This window comes from Rhinolophus sinicus, chromosome 3 (genome assembly GCF_057876585.1).
Source record: "Rhinolophus sinicus isolate RSI-liver-muscle chromosome 3, RSI-T2T, whole genome shotgun sequence".
NCBI lineage: Eukaryota > Metazoa > Chordata > Mammalia > Chiroptera > Rhinolophidae > Rhinolophus > Rhinolophus sinicus.
The window spans coordinates 177,221,571-177,243,069 of record NC_142503.1 but is presented as its reverse complement, the minus strand read 5'-3'; the positions used below and the strand labels follow the sequence as shown (position 1 = coordinate 177,243,069).

Sequence of the window (21,499 nt, the reverse complement as noted above, 5' to 3'; positions counted from 1 at the left end):
TTATAATGCTACCTACTTCTCTGACTACACCTCTCCTTTGATGAACTCGTCCAGTGTCATGGGTTCAAATATCATCTCTATGCTGGTGATTTTGAAATTTCTATTTCTAGACATCTGCCCCAAACCCCATAGTGGTATTTCCATCTTAGAAGCAGTTTAGCATAGGAGTCAAAGGCACAGACTCTGGGAAGCCAGATTACCTGCAGTTAATCCTGGCTCAGCCACTTACTAGCTTTGTAACCTTGGGAACGGTTATTAGCTGCCTGTACCTCAGTTTCCCCACCATAAAAAAGGATAATGCTAATACCAACCTCGTGTGATTATTGTGAAGATTAAATGAGTGAGTATAAACAGTGTACAAAACAGCCTGCTACAGTGGATAAGTGTCAAGATAGTTATCATCATCATCCTTAAACATTTCACACCAGGCATCTCACACTAACATGTCACAAACCAAATTCCTAATCCTTCCCTCCCAAACTACTCTCGGCTACTCTTCCTCATCTCCTATGCAGCAACTCTGTCCCTGTGCTCTAGCCAAAAATTCTGGATCTGATCTTGACTCCTCTCTCTTTCACACCCTATATCAATAGTTTCTATCTCACTACCTCCACCACCACTGCCCTGGTCCAAGCCAGCTTCCTCTCACCTGAATCATTGCAATAGTGTTCTACTTCCCCTGTTTTCATTGTTGTTCCCCTACCATCTGTTCTAAAGATAACAGCCTGAGTGATCTTTTTTAAGACAGAAGTCTGATTGTATTGCCCCATTGCCCCAGATTCTCCAGTAATTTCCTGACCTACTCAGAGTCTTTTGGGCCTTGTAGGCCACTGTACATGAATTCCCTCTGTCCCTTTTCATATCTTCTCCTATTCTCACTCTTTCTCCCTCTGTTCCAGCCACACAAGCCTCCTTGCTATTCCTTGAGCATGCGAGGTATGCATCCACCTCAGGACCTTTGCACTTTCTATAACCTCAAATCTGGAACACGTCATCCAGATATATGCATGGCTCACTTCTTCATATTTTCCATTCTTTGTTCAAAAACCTCATTCTTGGCAAGGATCCCATTTTAAATTCCAGATACCACACTTCTCCATATATACACTCATTATTTCCACTCCTAGCTTGATTTTTCTTTGATCGAGCGTATTACCATTTGTCATACCATACGTGTTACTTGTTTACTTTGTCACTAAAACATAAGCTCTCTGAGGACAGAGAGCTTCACTTATTCTGTTCACGGCTGAATCTGTAATGCGTAGAATAGTATGTGTCCATAGTAGCTGCTCCAGAATATTTGAGTTAGTGAATGAATGAATGAATGAATGAATGAGTGACACACTGCTTTCAAGTTCACCCTGTAGTGGGAGAAATATGACAGATTTAAAACAATGGTTACCAAATTGTATAATATTAACAGGCACTACTGGAGCAGAGGAAGAGTGAACGTGAGAGGAAGTGATTGAGGATTCTAGGAGGAAATGACACATAAGATTGAGACTTAAAACAATGAGTTCCAGTGTAACTAAGTTAGAGGAGAAAGACGTTTCAGACAGGAGGAACAGCATTAACAGTACCACTGGGTGAGACAGGACATGCTCCCACTCATTCATTCATTCATTCAACCTAGGGATGGATATACAGAAGCAAGATGAGACCCAAGTTTCTGGTGTGGATGACCAAAGGAAGGGGGAATCCTTCATTGTGAGAAAGGGTATGATGAATTTGGTTTTGGAGAGGTTGAATTGGAGATGCCTGTGGAATTTTTATTTCTGCTGCTACAATGTTTGAAATATGAATTTAATATTAGAATCCCTAGTTTCCCCCCCTCCACAATTAAAAGTGATTTGGCAAACTAGAAGAGCTAAATTGCCTCCAAAAATCTGTCCTTTGCTGTTTGGTTCATGAGATGCTACCATCCTTGTTTTTTCCCCTCGAAAGCCTTTAAAGGCCCCCCCTCACTTAAGAAAATGCAGGAAATAGTGTCTGTTAGTGTCCCAGATTAAAAGTTGGTGTACTTTAAAAAAAAAAAAAAATTTTTATTTTATTTTATTGGGGAATATTGGGGAACAGTGTGTTTCTCCAGGGCCCATCAGCTCCAAGTCATTGTCCTTCAATCTAGTTGTGGAGGGCGCAGCTCACCTCCAAGTACAGTCACCATTTTTAATCTTTAGTTGCAGGGGACGCAGCCCAGCATCCCTTGAGGGAATTGAACCGGCAACCTTGTTGTTCAGAGCTCACGCTCTAACCAACTGAGCCATCTGGCCACCAAAAGTTGCTGTACTTTTAATGAAGCAACCATTAGCGATAGTACCAGGCTCAAATCCTGTAGGAGGTTGTGTTTCTTTCCCTTCACTACTTTATCCTGTGGGGAAATACTCACTGTATCTTGGAATTATAAGACAAAATTTGTTTATTACATGATTCTGTTCAGAAATTCAAATATCAAATTACAGATTTTAAGGCCCTTCTCAGATTTAAAAAAAAAAAAATGAAGCCAAGTTTCCTGTGAAAGAAGCCTCTTTGTTTGTTACAAGGCACACCGCATCATGGTTGCCTGTTAATGTATCATTATTACTCTGTAATGACTGGGTTATCTCTGTGTATAGGTGTGACAGAAAGACTGACTCGTGATTCTTTACACATTGAGTACCCTTGAAGACCTCGTTGGTTTGTAGCAGAAAGAGCTTTTTACAGGAGAATGGCAAATCACTGTTGCTCAGAAAAAGTGACATGCTCTGCCCTCCTGCCCTAACTGTTTGCTGTTTCGGCTTTGTAGCATCTCATAGCTATGCCACACTATGCTTCCATGTGTCTTTATAGCATTTTACTTTGGCGTACTTTAGAACATCTGCTTAACCTTTTTGCTCTTATCATATGCCCAGCAGAATTGTCTTGCCTCCAAATATTACTTCTATTTATGTTGATTAATTGCATGTTGTTATTCTCATTGGTGATTTTGGGAATCATAAACCTTTTTAGAGTTGGACAGAACCTGAGATCTGAGTCACAGTTTAAAATAATAGATAGGATATAAGCACATTTGTAAAAAAACAACAGAAAAGAAAAATAATTCAGGGACACAATTTTAAACAATTTTAATATTTCAATATAATGAATTGTCTTCCCAAAAAGGTTTAATTAATGATCACTTTCCCGGGATTATGATGACTTATATCAGAGGTTGGCGTACGGTGGCCCCACTACCTGTTTTGGTAAATAAAATTTTCTTGGAACAAGGCCATGTCCATTTGTTTACATACTGTCTGTGGCTGCTTTTGTGCTTCAATGGCAGAGGTGAATAGTTGTCATACACTATATGGCCGGCAAAGCCTTAAATATTTATCTGGTCCTTCACAGAAAAAGTTTACCAATCCCTGATTTAAACAGTTTAAAAACTTAACTTCTCCAACTGGAAATCTGAAGTACTTTTCCAGATACGGTAACACCAATATATAAAATGAAAGCAACTGTAAGGAGTTATCAGCCTAGTGAGAATATCACCAACTTGTGATCTTCTTCCTTTTTCAATTTATTATTTTTTTTAAAGTGGTGTCTACTTTAAAAAAAAAAATACTCTGGAGAGAGATTGATAGGTAGATGGCAATTCTTTACTGTAATTAGTTATTTCAATAGCCTTTTATTATGAGTAGCTTTTATATTTAGGGGAAAGTGATCTCACAGTGGACTGAGTTTGTTTAAGTTACTATTTCCTTGTCATTTTTGCAACCATTGTGTGTTTCTTCAGTGGTATTTTCATGTTAAGATTACCCGTGCATTTGTCTTATTTGCAGTGCAAGTTTCCTGAGTAAGTAATTTGTAATATATCCACGACCTGCTGTTATTTTCTCCAATGTCGGCCTGCTTAATTTCTGCGTTGGTTCATATCTACCCATAATGAAAGGTATTTCAGGCAGAGGCTAATTTTAAAATTCTAAGGTGGATATTAAGAGAGTTGAGTGGTTACTTGAAAGTTATACTCACATTTGTCATCTTTCACTGATAGGTTACCTTGATCCTTCTGCTCAGATTTCACCAATTTAAATTCTAAGTTACTGCAGTTCTGTCCCTGTTAGACTCATTTTCTTTCCTTGAAGAATAAGCAATTTTCTCTTTGTTGTAAAACTCTGTTTTTAGCACATTGACATTAGTCAGTGTGAATTCTAAAGGTATTATTAAAATAGAAAGTGTTGGAACAGTGGTGATGAAATAATTTTTAATGACTCACATCGACATTATCCCTACCACATTTGTATTAGTTTCAGAAGGATTATGTAGTCTTTTTTTGTAAGGGATGTTTGTATCACTAAGATGTACGTAAATTCTGTATGTCATACTTGGATTATCTTTTTCCTTTTTCCTTTGGTTAGCTAACTTTGACCTTATCTCCTTGGGTTTTAGCTTGAGTAAACAGTTTTAGGGCAAACAGAAACGAACACTTTCATCTTCTCTCCATGACTTTTGTCATTTTCTAAAAATTGCTTCGGAATCTTAGTTTATGTTATCAGAAGGAAAGACTCTGAAGTTCACAAATAGTGCAGAAGCCTTGCTACTATAGAATTTGTGAGAGGAAGTCTGGGCTTCATTTCAGCTGTGAGTGCCCTTGAGCCTGACTATCTCAGTACCTGGTTGAAATAACTGTAATGTGACAAAGTATAGTGACATCCAAGAGCCATCGCCCTGATGTACAAACAAATACAAAAAGGATTTATATTATCTGTTTTCTTCCCCTATTTGGAGAGGTCAGAGGCCATGAAATATGACAAATACAATGCCTCACTGATAGATTAGCACAGCACCATAAAAATTATTATAAAGACATACCTCAAAAAGTGGAGTTGTTTACATAACAGGACCATTGGGCCAAAAAAATGTTTCATGTCCCTGTACATGGGAAGGAGGCTAAATGGGGAACAGTCCCATTTTAAATGACCTTTTATTTTTCACACCTTCCGTCTCCTAACCTAGCTTTGCCTCATGCTGAACACTGCAGGCTACAATTACATAATAAGCAGATGAATAAAACTTTAAATTTCTTACAGAGGATTTTCAGTGCCATCTGACAGTCTTCTGCGTCACTGATCAACTGTTTCCTATTCTTTACAGGAGATATCTAGCACATTTATTCCTTCAACAAATATTTCTTAAACTCTTACTGTGTGTCAGACATTATTCTAAGTTCTGAGGATACAACAGTGAACAATAAAGAAGGAAGCACCCTGCCGTCATGGAGCTCACCTTCCAGCAAAATACTAAACGCTACATCAGCGTCGGTTAAATATGTGCAGTTACTGTTGTTGGTGGGGTGACTGTTGTTCCAGCTTGCCTGAAACAGCCCAATATAACACCTGTTTCTGGGTTTTAGTAGTGCCCCCTTTCACTTTCAAAGGAGTCCCAGTTTGGACAGAAAATTACATGACCACCCTAGTTTTAAACCTTTAAATATGTTAATTCATTTAATCCTCATAATAATCTCATAAGGTATATAAAATTATTAAAATCGTTATACAGGTATGGAAACTGAAACTTTGAGAAGTTGAGTAATTAGCCCTTGGTCATGCTAGGAAGTGGCAGAAACAGAATTCAAACCCAGAGACAGCCTGGTTCCAGAGTTTGTGCTCTGAGTCACTGCCCTGTACAGCCCCTGACTGCTGTTTTGTAAATCTTGCCTATCTTCTTCTGCCTGACTACCTTCCTCTCCCCCAGCCAAGTAAAGCAGGTAATCTCATCCCCTTCACAGATACATTTGTGGCTGTCCGAGTAAACTTCCTCAACTTGACACTCCCTCCTTCTCAAATCTGTCTTCCTTTCTGCTCATCCTCACGCCATCCCTCCATTTCAAGGAAGGGGCATCCCTCTTCCTGTCTAAAACTTGTATTCTAGCCCCATCCCATCCTGCCTCCTGGATGACTCTGTTTTCTAAATTATTCTCTTTTTCTTGGGCTTTTAGTCGCCGTCTTTCTACTAGCTTTTCCCATTCAGCGTATAAGCATGGTCAGTGGTTGTTGTTGGAAAGCATATCACTCTTTCAAGAAGATTTAGTGTTGGGAGAAGTTTTTTTTAAAGTTTATTAATAATATAACGATGATAAATGGCTGCCAATTATTTATTACCCTGTTTAAATTCCAGGTACTGTGCATATCTCTGATCCTTTTACCAACCCTACAAATACGTGACAGATAAAGAAATAGAAGCTCAGAGGACCACATAATTTGCTTAGTTTAAGAATAGTGGCACTGAATTCAGACTCATACGTGTATTTGTCTTACTCCGAAGTTCATTCTGCTTCTAGTATATCATGCTAGTTTATCATGATTCTTAAAGACCTCCTTTGATCCTCTGCCTGTCCCCCATTGCATTATAGCACTCCCTTTTATAGGAAAAAAAAATTTTAAAGAGAATACTTACTACTCATAGACTCTACTTGTCTTTCATTTACTTCTCAACCCATTCTAATCTGACTTTCACCTCTGTATTAGTCAGAATCCTGCAGAGAAACAGAACCATCTGTCCCCCCCGCCCCGTTGTATATATACATATATATATAATATTTATATACTTATTCATTTAGGTTATCTATATCTATATTTAGAGAGGGAGTGTTTATTTTAAGAGTTGATTCATGCATTTGTGGGGGCTGGCAAGTCTGAAATCTGTAGGGTAGGCCAGCAGGCTGGAAGCTTAGGTAGAATTCCTATGTTACAGACCTGAGGCAGAATTTCTCTTCCAGGAAACCTCAGTTTTTACCTTAAGCCTTCAAGTGATTGAATGAGGGCCACCACCACCCCATATTATCAGGGTAATCTTCTTTACCTAAAGTCAATTGATTATGTTAATCACATCTACAAAATACCTTCACAGCAAGTGTTTGACCAAACGACTGGGCAACCATAGCTTTGCCAATTTGGCATATAAAATGAACCTTCACAATCTGTATCACTCTAGCGTGTCTTCTTCATTGCTAAATCCATGGACACTTTTCACATCTTTCCTTACTTGATCACTTTGCAGTATTTGATGTTTTGGACCACCCATTACTTCTTGAAACCCTTCTCCTTTAGTTTCAATTACCTTAATCTGTCCCCATTCTCCTGTCTCTCTAGCTATTCCTTTTCTCATATTTCAATGACTTACTCATTTTCTCCCAATTCTTTAATTATTGATAATCTATTCTGTCCTTCGCCCTCTTATTCCCATGATTGATGTCTCCCAAATCTAAAATTCCATCTTAGAATTCTCTACTGAGGTTCAGACCTACACAAGGTCTGACAATTAAGTTCGCGAACTTGCCACTGTGAGCTTACATTGGCAGCACTGTACAAACAGCTTGGTAAGGTTTCATAACCTTGGTATACCAGTGTCTCACAGCTGTGTTTGTGTTGATGTGTGGTGGTGTCTTGCTGAGTGGCGTTCATTATTGTTTTTGCGTGTTTTTGTGTGCCATCGGGGAAATGTCTGAGCTAGAATTAGAGCAACGAACAAACATTAAATGTCTTGTTAAACTTGGCAAGAGTGGAAGTGAAATCAGTGACATATTAGTCCAAGTTTATGGGGATAATGCCATGAAGAAAATGGCAGTGTACAAATGGATTAAACCTTTTTCTGAGGGGAGAGGACGCGTCACTGATGAAGAGCAGTCAGGGCTGCCAGTAATGAGCAGAACTGATGAAAACATTACAAAAATTTGTCAATTTTCGCATCAAAATCGTCAGCTGACTATGAGAAGCATAGCAGACCAAGTAAACATCGATAGAGAAACAGGAAAATCTTAACTGAAAATCTTGGCATGAGAAAGGTGTGTGCAAAAATAGTCCCGAAGGAGCTCACCGATGAACAACAGGAGAGTCGAAGTTTGCCAAGACCTTTGGGAGAGGCAAGACCATGTTTTGGGCCGTGTTATCACTGGTAATGAAATATGGGTGGACCAATATGATCCTGAAACAAAGCATCAAAGTGCACAATGGAAGTCAGCCAGTTTTCTATTTTTCCGTGACCAAAAAAGTTCTGTCAGCCCAAATCAAGAATCAAAACAATGTTGCTAATCTTTTTTTATATCGGAGGGATTATTCAGTATGAATTAGTACCAACTGGACCAACAATTAACCAAGTTTACTATTTAGAAGTCTTAAAAAGGCTATGTGAAAAAGTTGGATAAAAATGACCTGAACTTTTCACCAATAATTCATGGCTCTTGCATCACAACAATGCACCAGCTCACACGGCACTGTCTGTGAGGGAGTTTTTAGTCAATAAACAAATAACTCTATTGGAACACCCACCCTACTCACCTGATCTGGCCCCCAATGACTTATTTCTTTACCCAAAGATAAGGGAAATATTGAAAGGAAGACATTTGGATGACATTCAGGACATCAAGGGAAATACGACGACAGCTCTGATGGCTCTTCCAGAAAAAAGTTCCAAAATTGCTTTGAAGGGTAGACTAGGCGCTGGCATCGGTGCATAGCTTCCCAAGGGGAGTACTTCAAAGGTGACCATAGTGATATTCGGCAATGAGGTATTTAGCAATTTTTCTAGGATGAGTTCGTGAACTTAATTGTCAGACCTTGTATAGCCAATTAACGTGTGGACGTCTCCACCTGGGTGTTGCACAGACATCTCAAACTTTGCATGTCTAAAACTGAAATCCTAGTCTTTCCCTCTCAAACTTGCTTTTGCATCTCTTCTATTCTCTATCTTAGTTTGTGGTACCCTCTCCACCAGTTACTCAAACCAGAAACCAGAGAGGAATCCTCAACTTCTCCCTTGCATTGACTATTTAAAACTTTCTCATCTCCATCGCTCTCTCAGCCAAGAGAGCTCAACCCTCATTTTCTCTCACTTGGAATCTTGTTGTGGTCTTTTTGCTTCCTATCAGTCTCTTTCCAACCCCTCAACACTGCCACAGAAGTGATCTTTTAAAAATTCAAATCTCTTTAATCTTGTTTAAATTCTTACAATAGCTCCCAGTCGCCCACAGAATTAAGATAGAATTCTTTAGCAGGCGTACAAGGCCGTCCTTGGCTAGGCCTGTCCTACCCTCTATCTCTTACTGTGCCTCACTCACCCATCCTACTTGGCAGCTGTACTGACGTATTTATAGAGCCCAGACTCGCCATGTCCTGTACTGCTTGGCATGTCCACTACCTCTCAGTTCCCTCCCTACCTACCACCACCTGGGGCATCTAGAAAAATTATTTTAGTACCCGGTTCAGTCTTCTCCTTTGAATAACCTTCCTCAGTTTCACAAATAGATTTGACCATGCTTTCTTTCCGATGTAATTATACATTTGTTTTCAGCTCTACTGTAGCACTTATTACTGTGTTGTTTATTTTTGTTTATCTGAGTATCAAGGGGCTATGAACTCTTCGTGTATTTCTACTGCCTGGCATATAATAGGCTCTCATCAGGTGGATGGTGATGGTGGAGATGAGCTTGGAGTGGGTCATAGCGTTCATTTAACGAAGGCATGCCTTCCATATTGAGGAGTGTTGGGCTTGGACACATGTCTTTATCCTCCTTTGTCCCTTCTAGAGTGTGCTGCTCCCACCTTTAGTGTCTGGTTCCTTTTGATGTATGTACTCTTTATGATGTTTTGATACCTATTCTCAGCCTTCACTTCACTTTTGTTTTATTTCGCTTCTATACTTGGAGCAGTTAGAACGAAACGAAGTTGTTCAATTACTATTACAAAATTCCCACTGTCCCATTTTCATTCCATCACAGGAGAAATCATACATCAGCTTGTTTCCATGTGATTCTTGTGTGCAAAAGAAGTCTTTTCTTAGCCAGTAAAAACAATTTGTGTTACAGTAACAATATTTTTTCAACAGTTTTTTAAGCCTCCTATGTCCCCAAAATGTCTCCATGCACTTAATGTCAAACTAAAAACAACCAATTCTGTGTTAACCCTGCTAGAAGAAATAATGGTATTTAAAGACTGTTAAAGGAAAAATGAAGACTTCTTGGGTTTTTAACATGAAATTTTCAGGTGACCAAGGGTCCTGCTATAATCATTGGGGTCAAAGGATAGTACAATGGTCAGCGTCTCAATTTAAACTTACGCATTACTTTCTACTCTAAATACATTCGTAGAAGCTACTTGTGGTGTAACTCCTTATGTATTTACATTTATCTGACTCTTGGTTTTCTTGGTTTATTTTTAAATGGGTGAAGAAGCATCTACTTATGAATTCTTTGCCCTTTATGGAATGTAATACCTTGGTTTTGATTCTGTATATCCTTTCCCCTTTACTTAATTTTATCGTATTTGTGTTGCATTGTGTTTCTAATGGCTTTGGCTTGTTTTTTCCTGAATGTTTCTGCAGTTTGGTTTGAGTATCTGGCTTTGGGCACTCCTCCTGAACTTGGACTCCATTTGTACTTTTGACTTTTAAAAGGCAGAAGTTAGTGTTTTCTATGGAAGATGACTTTTTTTTTAATATGTATGTGTCTCCCTCCCACCCCTTTCCTTTTTGGTTTCTCTTAAAAGACTGGAAAGAAAGCAGTTAAGGCAGTCCTGTGGGTATCAGCAGATGGACTCAGAGTTGTGGATGAAAAAACTAAGGTAAAACTTTTATAAGCTTAAATGTTACTGCTCATATATTTTCTTAATCCCTAATGATCGAATATAACGCCATTAAGCTGTTGTAGTCACTCTATATCCTTCGACTTTGTCCAAAGTACAGTCTTCCAAGAGACTAGTTAATGTTAGGAAGCTAATTTAGTTACTCATTTACCTTATGAAAAACAGAACTCTCTCAATATTTTGCTCCACATGACACAGCATGTTTAGCCTACTAAACATTTAATGTTAAGATCTGAGTTCTATTTTTGTTGTTACACATTTTTCAAAAATTTTTACCCTCACAAATTTGATGTGACAGATGATAGACCTTTTACCATAGTTAAAATATTTTTTTAAAAGATGATGGACCACATCTGAAATTTCTTCTTCTACCTTAATAAAACACAGCATTTTTAGAAAGTAATATTTGAACTGATTAACCTGCTATTTAACTGAAAACCCAACTTAAGTGAAATATTAAGGACCAGTAAATGGCTCATTTGGTTAACATTTTCTTAGAATCCACACAATATCTCAAATCCTAGGTATCATTTTGCATTTGAAAGAAAGTGATCCCACATGCCTAAATAAAAATAGAGACATAGACTCTTCCCTTAGAGAGCATATGGTATTATCTAAGTACATTTAATCATTAATTTAAATTTCCTAAGAGACCTAGAGTCTGGAGAAATTTTAACAAGTAGGCAATTTTTCAAAAAACTCAAATGTCATTGGACCTGGGAGAAAGTCTGGCAGGTGAAAAACAGTTTGATGGAGGATTTGCCTGATACACTTTAAGTGATTTAATATAGCCCCATTTTAGTTCTTTTGACCCTCCAACTAAGGCGTTTTGTGTTTTTTTAAGTTCAAGAGAAGTGGTAGTCTTAAATGTACATTACTCTTGGAAACAGTCATTTTAGTTAGCTTATTTTAAAGAACTTGTGTAGTTTTCATTAGTATTTTGGATGAAATTTGTTGTGGTTGGAGGCTGTTTTTGATTATTTTATACAATAGTGAGACAGTGATGTTGCCCCCTGGTGGCTGCTTATAGCACTGGCATTAATTAGTTCTTTCCACACTGAGTGATAATAGTAATTGGTGGATTATCACTCTTGGACCCATCATGAGTGGAAAAGAAATTTTGCAATGTGTATAATCTATAAAGGGCTCATATTTAGATATATAAACAACTCCTACATATCTGTAAGAAAAACGATGGACAACCCAAAAGATGAAGAATCACTTAAAGAGGAAACAAATCAAGGTATTGCAAAATAAAATCATGAGCCATCAGAGTTGCAAAATTTTAAAAACTTAACTGGAAAGTTTGTGGAGCAACAGGAATTCTCATAGCGAGGCCTTTTTTGTTTCGATTGCATGTTTTAGCACTTATAGCCCCACCTCAGCATCTAGGGATTCTGGGCCATGGGAATATCACACAGAAGAGCCTCGGAGCCTCAAGATTTTAAAAAACATTTTGTGTAATGTTTATACAGTGTATATACTAGACCATTCAGCAAGTATATAAGCAGATGAAGTCATACTCAAAATTAAATGATTAATAAGTTAATAAATACGTAGAACTGTTCTGGGAATGATGTGATAAAATATGTTATATGGAAATTGAATTAAATATATTGACTTACATATATTGTCAATTGAACATAGACTCCACCATGATACAATTAGAATCAGCAAGCATATGTTTTAGAACAGGAAGATGAGGTGAAGGAGGCATCTGGGCACAGTGGCTCTTGGGACCTCTCCTAGATCAGATTCTTAGTGTTCGGACTGCTGGCCTCAGATCCAGCTATTCCATAGCCTCGATGCATTAGATGTTGGGATTCTGTATTATGAAATGAACATCCTGTGTTTCTTCTGAGAAACTTGAGTAACCTCATAAGTTCTGTATTCTTTTGTGTTTCCCTTTTTCTAGGACCTCATAGTTGACCAGACAATAGAAAAAGTTTCTTTCTGTGCCCCAGATAGGAACTTTGATAGAGCCTTCTCTTACATCTGTCGCGATGGCACCACTCGGCGCTGGATCTGTCATTGCTTCATGGCTGTCAAGGACACGGTGAGTCCAACATGGATTTCATCATGACCAGCCTCAGTTAGCCAAGCTCCTTTCAGCTTGGCTCAGTCAAGCAGTTTCCACTACAGTCTGACAAGGACGTGCTGTTACAGTATGTGGAAGTGCCCACACTAGCCTGCTTTCACTCCTTTTGTTCAAGTAGTTCACACTGTTGGTGGCCGCAACTCTAGGAGCAAGATGATTGGCTGAGATCCAAGGTCATTAAAGGAAAGTGAAAGTGTTCTGGTGAGGGTGGCTCCTAAACTTTATTCAAAACTTTTCATTATTAGAGCTGTTTTCTTAGGTGTATTTGTTTCCTAATACATCTGGGTAGAAGATGTTGGCGTTTGAAAGGTGCTTATAAGTTTATTTGCAAAGAGACTCTACTACAAATGAAAGAACTGAGTTGGAGTATATTCTCAATTAATTAAAAGAATGGAAATACTAAGTTATGGTATAATGATGTACACTAGAAATTGTTGCATAGTAGAAATTTTTTATTTTGTTTAAAAATAGAGAATAACCTCATCTATCATCCTTCATGTAAATTACCCAAAATTCTGACACGAAAGACAAGTCTCTTACACGATGATGATGATGATCTTAATTATCGTATAGCATAGCATTGAGTGTGTACTTTATGAATTTTTAAGAGTTCGGACAGAATAAGGCAGTGTAGCCATTCATAAAGGCTACAGCTCAAAAACTTCTTGCCAGGGTTGAACTTGGAAGGCAAGTGGTGGCTGTACTCTAAAATTGACCAAAGGGTTTTTTTTTTAAGCTCTTAGAGACAGTGGTATAAACAAATATTAAGAGCCTAGGCTCTGAATCATATCTGGGTTTCAGACCTGATTCTGGTTCTTACAAGCTGTGGGATTTGTGACAAGTTACTTAATGTTCTCTAAGTCTTAGTATCCACCTCTATCAGATGGAGATAACAGCTGTGAAGACTCACTTAGATAATGACGGTAGGCACTCTTAGCATGGGGTCTGGCCCATGGTAACTGCTTTAAAAATGGTGGCTAATGTCATTACAGCCATTCCTCCTGCTGGGTCTGGGATGGGGCTTGAGGAGGGGTCCGTCTTCAAGAACTTACACGCTAGACCTAGGAGAAATAAAAAGCTTCCTTGACGTCTAGCTCTGTCCTTGTAATAGAGCTGTATGTAAATGCAGATGTTCTAGATTCTTTCATTACTCTTTCCTATTTCATACTTTAGTGCCTACCCTTATATCATCCTACTGAGAAGTTAGATGGAAACACATGTGGATTTATAAAGAGTAAGTCTGTCAGTCTTTAAACCGTCATATGAAATCTTAGGGACAAAAGCACTTCGGACATTACCTTTCCTTATGATGTTGGCATATAAAAAACCCAGTGGAATTACTTGCTCAGAGCCATAGGTAGGAGCAGCTGCTTACACGGTGTGGTTTTGAAAACTCCACGAAAGCTTCCCTGTTCTCAAATACCTCTTCTCACTATTCATAATGCCAACAAACTGTTACTATATCATCTCTAACTTTTTATTCCATAGTTAGGGATATGGTTTAAAATACAGATAACCCTCAATGAAGTATTACATAGCAATAAAAAAGAATGAAATCCTTCCATTTGCAACAGCATGGGTGGACCTAGAAGACATTATGCTAAGTGAAATAAGTCAGAGGAAGACAAATGCTGTATGGTTTCACTTTCATGTGGATTCTTAAAAAAAAAAAAAAAAAAGAACAAAGGAAAAATAAAAATACAGACTCATGGAAACAGAGACCAAAGGGATGGTGGCCAGAGGGGAGGGGTGTGGGGCGGTGGGTGGAAAAGACAAAGGGAAATACAGTCAATAATATTGTGACAAGTTTAAGTTCACACAGTGACAGATGATTACTAGAATTAGTGGGGTGATCATATTGTAAGGTATAAAAATGTCAAATCACCATACTGTACACTTGAAACGAATATAACTAATATACCAACTATACTTAAATTTAATAAACATTAGGGTGGTGCAAAAGTAATTGTGGTTTAAAAGGTTAAAAATAATTGCAAAAACCGTAATTACTTTTGCACAAACCTAATAAATAAAATGAGCAATGAATATGAATAAATAAATAAATAAATAAATAAATAAAATACAAAAAACCCTGGTAAAAATAATCCATTGACTTTATTTAAATGTCTTTCAAATAATATTTAGTTCATATAAGCCCTGTTCTCCTCCTACAAACAAATGAGTTTTAGTTGTTTGATTCCTTTATAAGTAGAGTGTGGATGAAAACATACTTTATTTAACTTTTGCCTTTGAGTGTTTGGGAGACAGAGCTGGGATTAGGGAGAGCTAGAAGAATATAGGGAAGGTGTAGGGGAAAGCCTAAAAGCTCGGAGGGCCTAGAATGGGGAAGGGTGCTTAGGGAGGGAGTGTTCAGAAAGGAGAGATTGAAAAAACTAACCTTTCCTTTGCCTTATTCCCTTCTCAGCGCTGGAACTGTATTTGTTTATTTGAACTTTTTAGTTTGCACTTTTTGTTCTTAGATATGTTGACAGTATATTTAAGCTCCTGAAATTTGCCCTGCCTTTCCAGTGGTTTCTTAGAAATGCTTAGTAAATGTTCCTGCTATTCCCCTAAATGGCAAATAGAGGTTTACATTCCAAGACTTAGGGCTTAGAACCTTCAGTAGTGTCTCCTAAGCTGGTGGCCAGAACTAATGTGCATGACAGAGGTCACCTGACTAGTAAGAGTGTCTCAGTGGCTGCTCACAAAAGCACAGGTGGCTGATGGTCACTTTACCCAATGCTTATTACAGTAAAAGTATCATAAGCATTACCTAAGGTAATTTATTCATTTAAATTAATTTGGCATATTAATATATTAAAATTTAATTTAAGCTGGAGTTTTCAGCATTTTGCCTTGTGTAAATACAGACTCATTTATGATCCAAGCTCATTTGTACTTATTGATACTGTAACTCTAAAAATGTGTTGTTGTGTACAGGGTGAGAGATTGAGCCATGCGGTAGGCTGTGCTTTCGCGGCCTGTTTAGAACGGAAACAGAAGCGGGAGAAAGAATGTGGAGTGACTGCTACTTTTGACGCCACTCGGACCACTTTTACAAGAGAAGGATCATTCCGTGTCACCACAGCCACTGAGCAAGCAGAAAGAGAGGAGATTATGAAACAAATCCAAGATACCAAGAAAGGTACAGTCTGTTCTACTCCATTATGTGTTTACTTAAGCAGTTTTCCCTAACAGGTTCATATTTTGAAGCTATCAGGGCTAAGCTTTCTCACAGTCAGAGAGAACTCTTAGCAATATATGAAGGACCTTAAGAACAAAGCTGAAAATCTGTAAACAAAGTCCTTTCCTTTAGAGTGGCTTGTTGAGTGGCTTCAGAACTGTTTACCCTTTTTATTACATGAAGCTGTCTGGGGAAAGGAGAGAGTACAGTGGAATGAGCTGCAGAGACGCCCCGCCCCCCATGTTTAAAAACAAAATTGGGGAAATCTACATCCTGGACTGATTCTTAATTCCGATATATCTGATCTCTGTGAGAAGCAGATGCTATCAAGGACCTATATCAGGAAGGACAAATCCCAGGTTTCGGCTGCAAAGGACCCGCTGCCGGTGATGCTGTGTGCAAATGCAGGCAGAGCTTTCACAGTGATACTGTTCTTAGGAGGTTATGACTGGTTTTTAGTGCTTTAGTTAAAAAGAAGTACATAGATTTTGAGAAGCTAGCCCCTCTTTTTCCCATAGCCCTGTTAATTTTAGTGTGTGATTTTTGCAGAATGTGTGTTTTTTCAGGTATACATGGCAGCATAGCAAAAATGCCTGTACAGGCATTCAAGTTACTCAAGAGTCTATTGCCTGAAGTTGCGTTGGGTGTATTTTAGAACTAAGCGATAGGGCTTGGGGAAAATGCTTTGCATTCTTGTGTGTAGCTGGGATTGAAACCAACAAGAAATATTCTGAGATTAAACAGTTCAGTTTAAATATGTGTTAATATAATTTTGCTAATTTTTTACTATATCCTTTAGTTCTAAAACAGGCATTTTGGGTAACATTAATCTAATACTGACCCAAACAGCTCTAATTCTTAAGCCAAAAAAGATACATATTTTTATTTGAAATTAAATTGATTATGATTTTTTTCATTTCTTGTAAACATTTGTCCCAGAATACCAAAGACTGAAAAACACCATGCTATTTTTATTAGAAAATTTAATATGTACAGCTGTTATTAGTGTGCTTCAGTGATTTTCTGACTGGAAGCATGTTCTTTAATACCACCAAATAATGCTCTTGGCTACACACAGCAACTGCCAAAGTGGTTGAATCCCAACTACCACAGAGGATTGCGAGGGGAGAGAGAGGGAGAGATTTGCCACAATCTGAATGGGACTCAGCTGATACTCGCATGGAAGCAGTCTTGTATTTAGGTTTATTCCAATTTAAAATTTTATTTCTGTTTGCTTTTATTCAAATGAGCCACAAATGCAGATAGTCCATGATTTAAAGACTGCTGTATGACATTCTTTAACATCTAACCAAACATACTTATTTATCTTTCTGACTCTGCCACTCCCAAAGACCTCTCCCCCAAACAGATAAACAAACAAACATTGAAACATTGAAAACTGAAAGCCATAAGCCATCATTCTTTATAGGACCTCACATCAGGAGTTCATAGGCACTGGTTTTTTGTTGTTGTTATTCAAAGTCGTAAGCTATGAATCACTGTATGAGAATCAAAGCTCTAATATTTGTGTCTTAGTAGATGTACCATGTGACTTGTAGTAGGTTATTAAACCTTTTATTTGAAAAATAGGAGACCTGGGCCCTGCTTCTAACCTGTCTTCTAAGAGACATTGGGAGGGACATGGGTAAAGGGCCTAGGAGGGTTTTTGAGTTTCTCGGCTGGATAACCTCACATTATTGGAAGACATTGCTAAGGTCCTCTTTCTCTCGACTTTCTTGAGCTGAAACAGATAAGACAGTTATCGGTTCATCAGTGGTCCCTGGCAACACTGCCCCCTCCCCGTCTTCTCCCACATCTCCCACTTTGGATGCCACTGCCTCCCTGGAGATGAACAATCCTCATGCCATCCCACGCCGGCACGCACCCATCGAACAGCTTGCTCGCCAAGGCTCTTTCCGAGGATTTCCTGCTCTTAGCCAGAAGATGTCACCCTTTAAGCGCCAACTATCCCTGCGCATCAACGAGTTGCCTTCCACTATGCAGAGGAAGACTGATTTCCCCATAAAAAACGCAGGTAATGCAGCATGCCCCTGACTCACTGGTGCTCCAGCACTGAAACATTGTCACCTCCAGGGGAGACACTAATCCCATCAACTAGCCACCCGTCTCTCTCGGGCTGGTTGATGGTTATATGTATCTTGTATCATGTCCCAACTGGGAGAAAACTAAGGTTCACGGAGGGGGATGTGAACCATTCATTTCTCTTCAACATACAGGTACCAGAGCCATGATGGGAATTCCTAGCCTGAGCTACAAGGTTTGTGGTTAGTCCCGAAGGAAGTGTTACTGCCTCAGCCAACCTGCTTCCACTCATCAAGGGTCTCAAGTTTCCCTTCTTATTCTGCCATTTGGTACCCAGCAGGGAATTAATTTAAAAGGCTTTGGAAACACATCCAGTTAAATAGCATTACTGTCAGAGGTACCAGAAGAAATGGATAAGTGCTCATTGTCCTCATGGCTGGTTGTCTCCTTAGGGAGGAAACTCTAAACGGGCCTCCTGTATAAATCTAAGATCTGTTGTTCATCAGAGACAGTGGGCTTGCTCACACATATTCATTACCTTTCAGAACTGCCACACAGTCCTTTGTGTGGCCTCTGTACAGCTGAGCCAGCCCGGTAGCTCTGTCCTCATCATAAGATCCGGAGCTAAAGTGTCAGATCTGGTCAGTGTTTTTATTGGGTCTGTTTTACTTCACTCTGAGACACATCCAGCCTGTGCTGCAAAGGAGTATGAGGCAGCCCTGTCTCAATAGGGCACTCCCGCTGGTGGTGCTATAAAAGTGCAGTTAAGTTCTTACGGTGGATGGAACTAAGCCTGAAGAACAGTTGGATTAGGCGATTACTACGGGTCTCTCCAGCTCTCAGCTCCTCTAAACACTGGAACTCCAGATGGTTCCCATACCTGTTTTCCCTCTCCTTCTGGAGCAGATGGGAAACAAAAACTATTATTCTCTTTTCACAGTTGAGCAAACAGAGGTTTAGGACACATAATTAGCTTCCTCAGTGAGAAGTATCCCAGAGTCAATATCAAGGACAAAGCCTCTGGAGTCCTGGACCTTACTTTGCTTTGACATGATATCATAGTTCACATACTTGGTCCTTTGGAGGAAGACGAGAGTGATGACATTGTCATAGCTTATAGAGAAAAGGACCCAGCGTCCCCAGTGCCTCTTACTATAGCCCGTTTCCTGATAGGCTCACTACATAGCTCCAGAACTTAACTTGGACCACAGCCTTGGGAACTAGTTGGAAGACAGACAGGTAGCAGATGTCTTCCAGAAAGATCTAGCTAACCGAACTTCTTGGCTCAGAAAAAAAGACCAAGTCCTGAACAGTGTTACACAGGAAAGGAAATAAAGAAACCTGGGGATTTACAAGAGAGGAAGCTAGACCTTAGTACATGAATTGTTGACATTTTATATCTTCTCATCTGAAAAGCCAATGGAACGGTGGTTAGTAAATTTTTTAAAGCTGCTTTTATAGCCCCACCTGACAGTTGAGACTTTCCCTTCCACAAATAAGGGATGTTGTATAAAATGCCATCTTGTGTCCTCCTGCTGTATTCCAGGATTATTATTTTTTCTTTCTGGAGCCATTTTCTGCTTGTCTTGCAGTGCCGGAGGTAGAAGGGGAAGCAGAGAGTATCAGCTCCCTGTGCTCACAGATCACCAATGCCTTCAGCACACCCTCCGAGGATCCCTTCTCATCTGCCCCAATGACCAAACCAGTGACAGTGGCAGTGCCACAATCTCCTGCCTTTCAAGGTTGGTGCCCTCTTCGCCTGCTCAGCTGTTCTCTTTGCAGCTAGTCCTTTTATGACACTGCTCACTAACTGTAAGCTGGCGTCCCGAGCTGGTCAGATGCGTTCATTTCCCTGTTTGACAATGTCTCAGATTCACTCATTTCCTTCCGCGACATTATGCTTTGTTCCCCGTCCTGTTTCCTAAGATGTCTGCAATCGTCATTTTGCATGTACCTACCTTTCATCCTGTTCTTTTAGGAGCATCTGCAGTCCCAACCCACTGCTTTATTTGCCACGTCAGTGTTAAGAGTCAGTGTCCTGCCGGGTCTCCAGAAGCAGCAGTCTTCACAGTTGGTTCTAGCATGATGCTTTCTTTATCAGTGATTTTTCAACCTGCAGTGATTTTGCACCCTCAAGAAAAATTTGGTGTTCTTTGTCTGGAGACATTTTTGGGTTTCACAACTTGGTAGGTGGTGATTGCTGTTGTCACCTGGGTAGAAGCCAGGGAGGCTGCTAAACATCCTCCAACGTACCCAGTAGCCAGCCTCACAACAAAGAAGTACCCGGCCCAAAATATCAATAGAGCCAAGGTTGAAAAGCCCTGCACTCACCTAGTCTCTACCGTGCCCAGAGGCTCATAAAGAAAAAGGACTTCTTTGGGCTCTTCAGTTCATTTCATATTGTATAACAAGCGTCCTAAAATTTGGCTTTGTGGCATTGGAAGAGTTCTAAAAGTTGTTGTTTTCAGAGAGACTGAGTTAACAGTGTTGACTCAGCGGTCAGCACAGTCTGTATAACTTAAATTACAGCCTTTGAGAATTTGTACTCCTATAATTGCCATTTCTTCACTTCTTTTGAGAGAGAGCTCAGGTACAGCTTTGCTGTGGAGACAGAACCACGCTCCTATTGGAGGAAGCTACTACATGCTTTTCCTCCAGGGAGTTTCTTTAAAAAAAAAAAAAAAGAAAGAAAAGAAAAACAACCTTCATAGTCATGTGTACCAAATGGCTTTTCATTTCACCTAACAAATATTTATACCAATAATAGGCACAATTTATTGAGCGCATAGTGATGCCACATCATGGTAAGGACTCGTGTATTTTCTTATCTTATTTAATCCCCACAACAATCGTTTGAGATAGGCATTACAGATGAGGAAAATGAGGCTCAGAGAGGTTAAGTAAATTGCCCAAATTGCACAGCCAGGATTTAAACCCAGGTCTTTCTGAGTATAGCACCTGTTATATTCTACTGACTCTATGCCTGTTTACAAGGCAGCGGGTGTAAAACTGAATAGAACATAGTGGCTCCCAGTCTAAGGATGAGCTAGTCTTTTGGACAAGTCCTGGGTAAATAGTACCAATGCCATAAGAACGGTTGCCCAGTCCTAGAGAGGGAATGGTTATAGTGAAGGGGCCAGGAAGTTGCCTGCTTGTCTGCTCCATACTACATATGATATCTGGGCTGAGGAATAGAAGCTGATGGAATAGATGCCTGGAGTGAAGGAGCAAGAGTCCGGACATTTTCATAAAGGGAAATGAGGAAAAAATAGTAGGTACTTTGACATACTCTGAACATTACCGAAGGGAAAAAAAAAATTTCAAAAAAGGGAGATGAAATTAATTCTGTAGCAAATTACAAATTTATTAAGCAAATGAAAATATATACTAAGTTTGATTTCTCATCTGTAATATGGGGTAATACCAGCCTTATTGGGTTTTTGAGAGAATTAAACGAGATGACGCATGCTTAGGTATTAATAAAGTGCCTAGCACGTAATATGGAATCATTATGTTTTTTCCATTGTTGTTATTGTTGGTATACTTTGATCTTTTAGAAAAGTGGTAGGAGAGGGAAATGTT

The 21,499-nt window shown here is 39.2% G+C and overlaps 1 protein-coding gene across 17 annotated transcripts in view; it reads left to right on the top strand.

Annotated features, from left to right (window-relative positions):
* NUMB (NUMB endocytic adaptor protein) overlaps positions 1–21,499 on the top strand; it is a 136,287-nt gene that overhangs the window by 111,247 nt on the left and 3,541 nt on the right. For 14 of the 17 annotated variants that reach the window (XM_074327248.2, XM_074327249.2, XM_019733382.3 and 11 more), the window contains 5 exons: positions 10,497–10,571; positions 12,508–12,648; positions 15,631–15,835; positions 17,616–17,909; positions 19,510–19,659. In XM_074327248.2, the coding sequence (XP_074183349.1) occupies positions 10,497–10,571; positions 12,508–12,648; positions 15,631–15,835; positions 17,616–17,909; positions 19,510–19,659 (865 nt within the window). The remainder of the gene's footprint in view (positions 1–10,496; positions 10,572–12,507; positions 12,649–15,630; positions 15,836–17,615; positions 17,910–19,509; positions 19,660–21,499) is intronic. The other 3 variants (XM_074327251.2, XM_074327243.2, XM_074327244.2) reach the window with 1 other exon arrangement.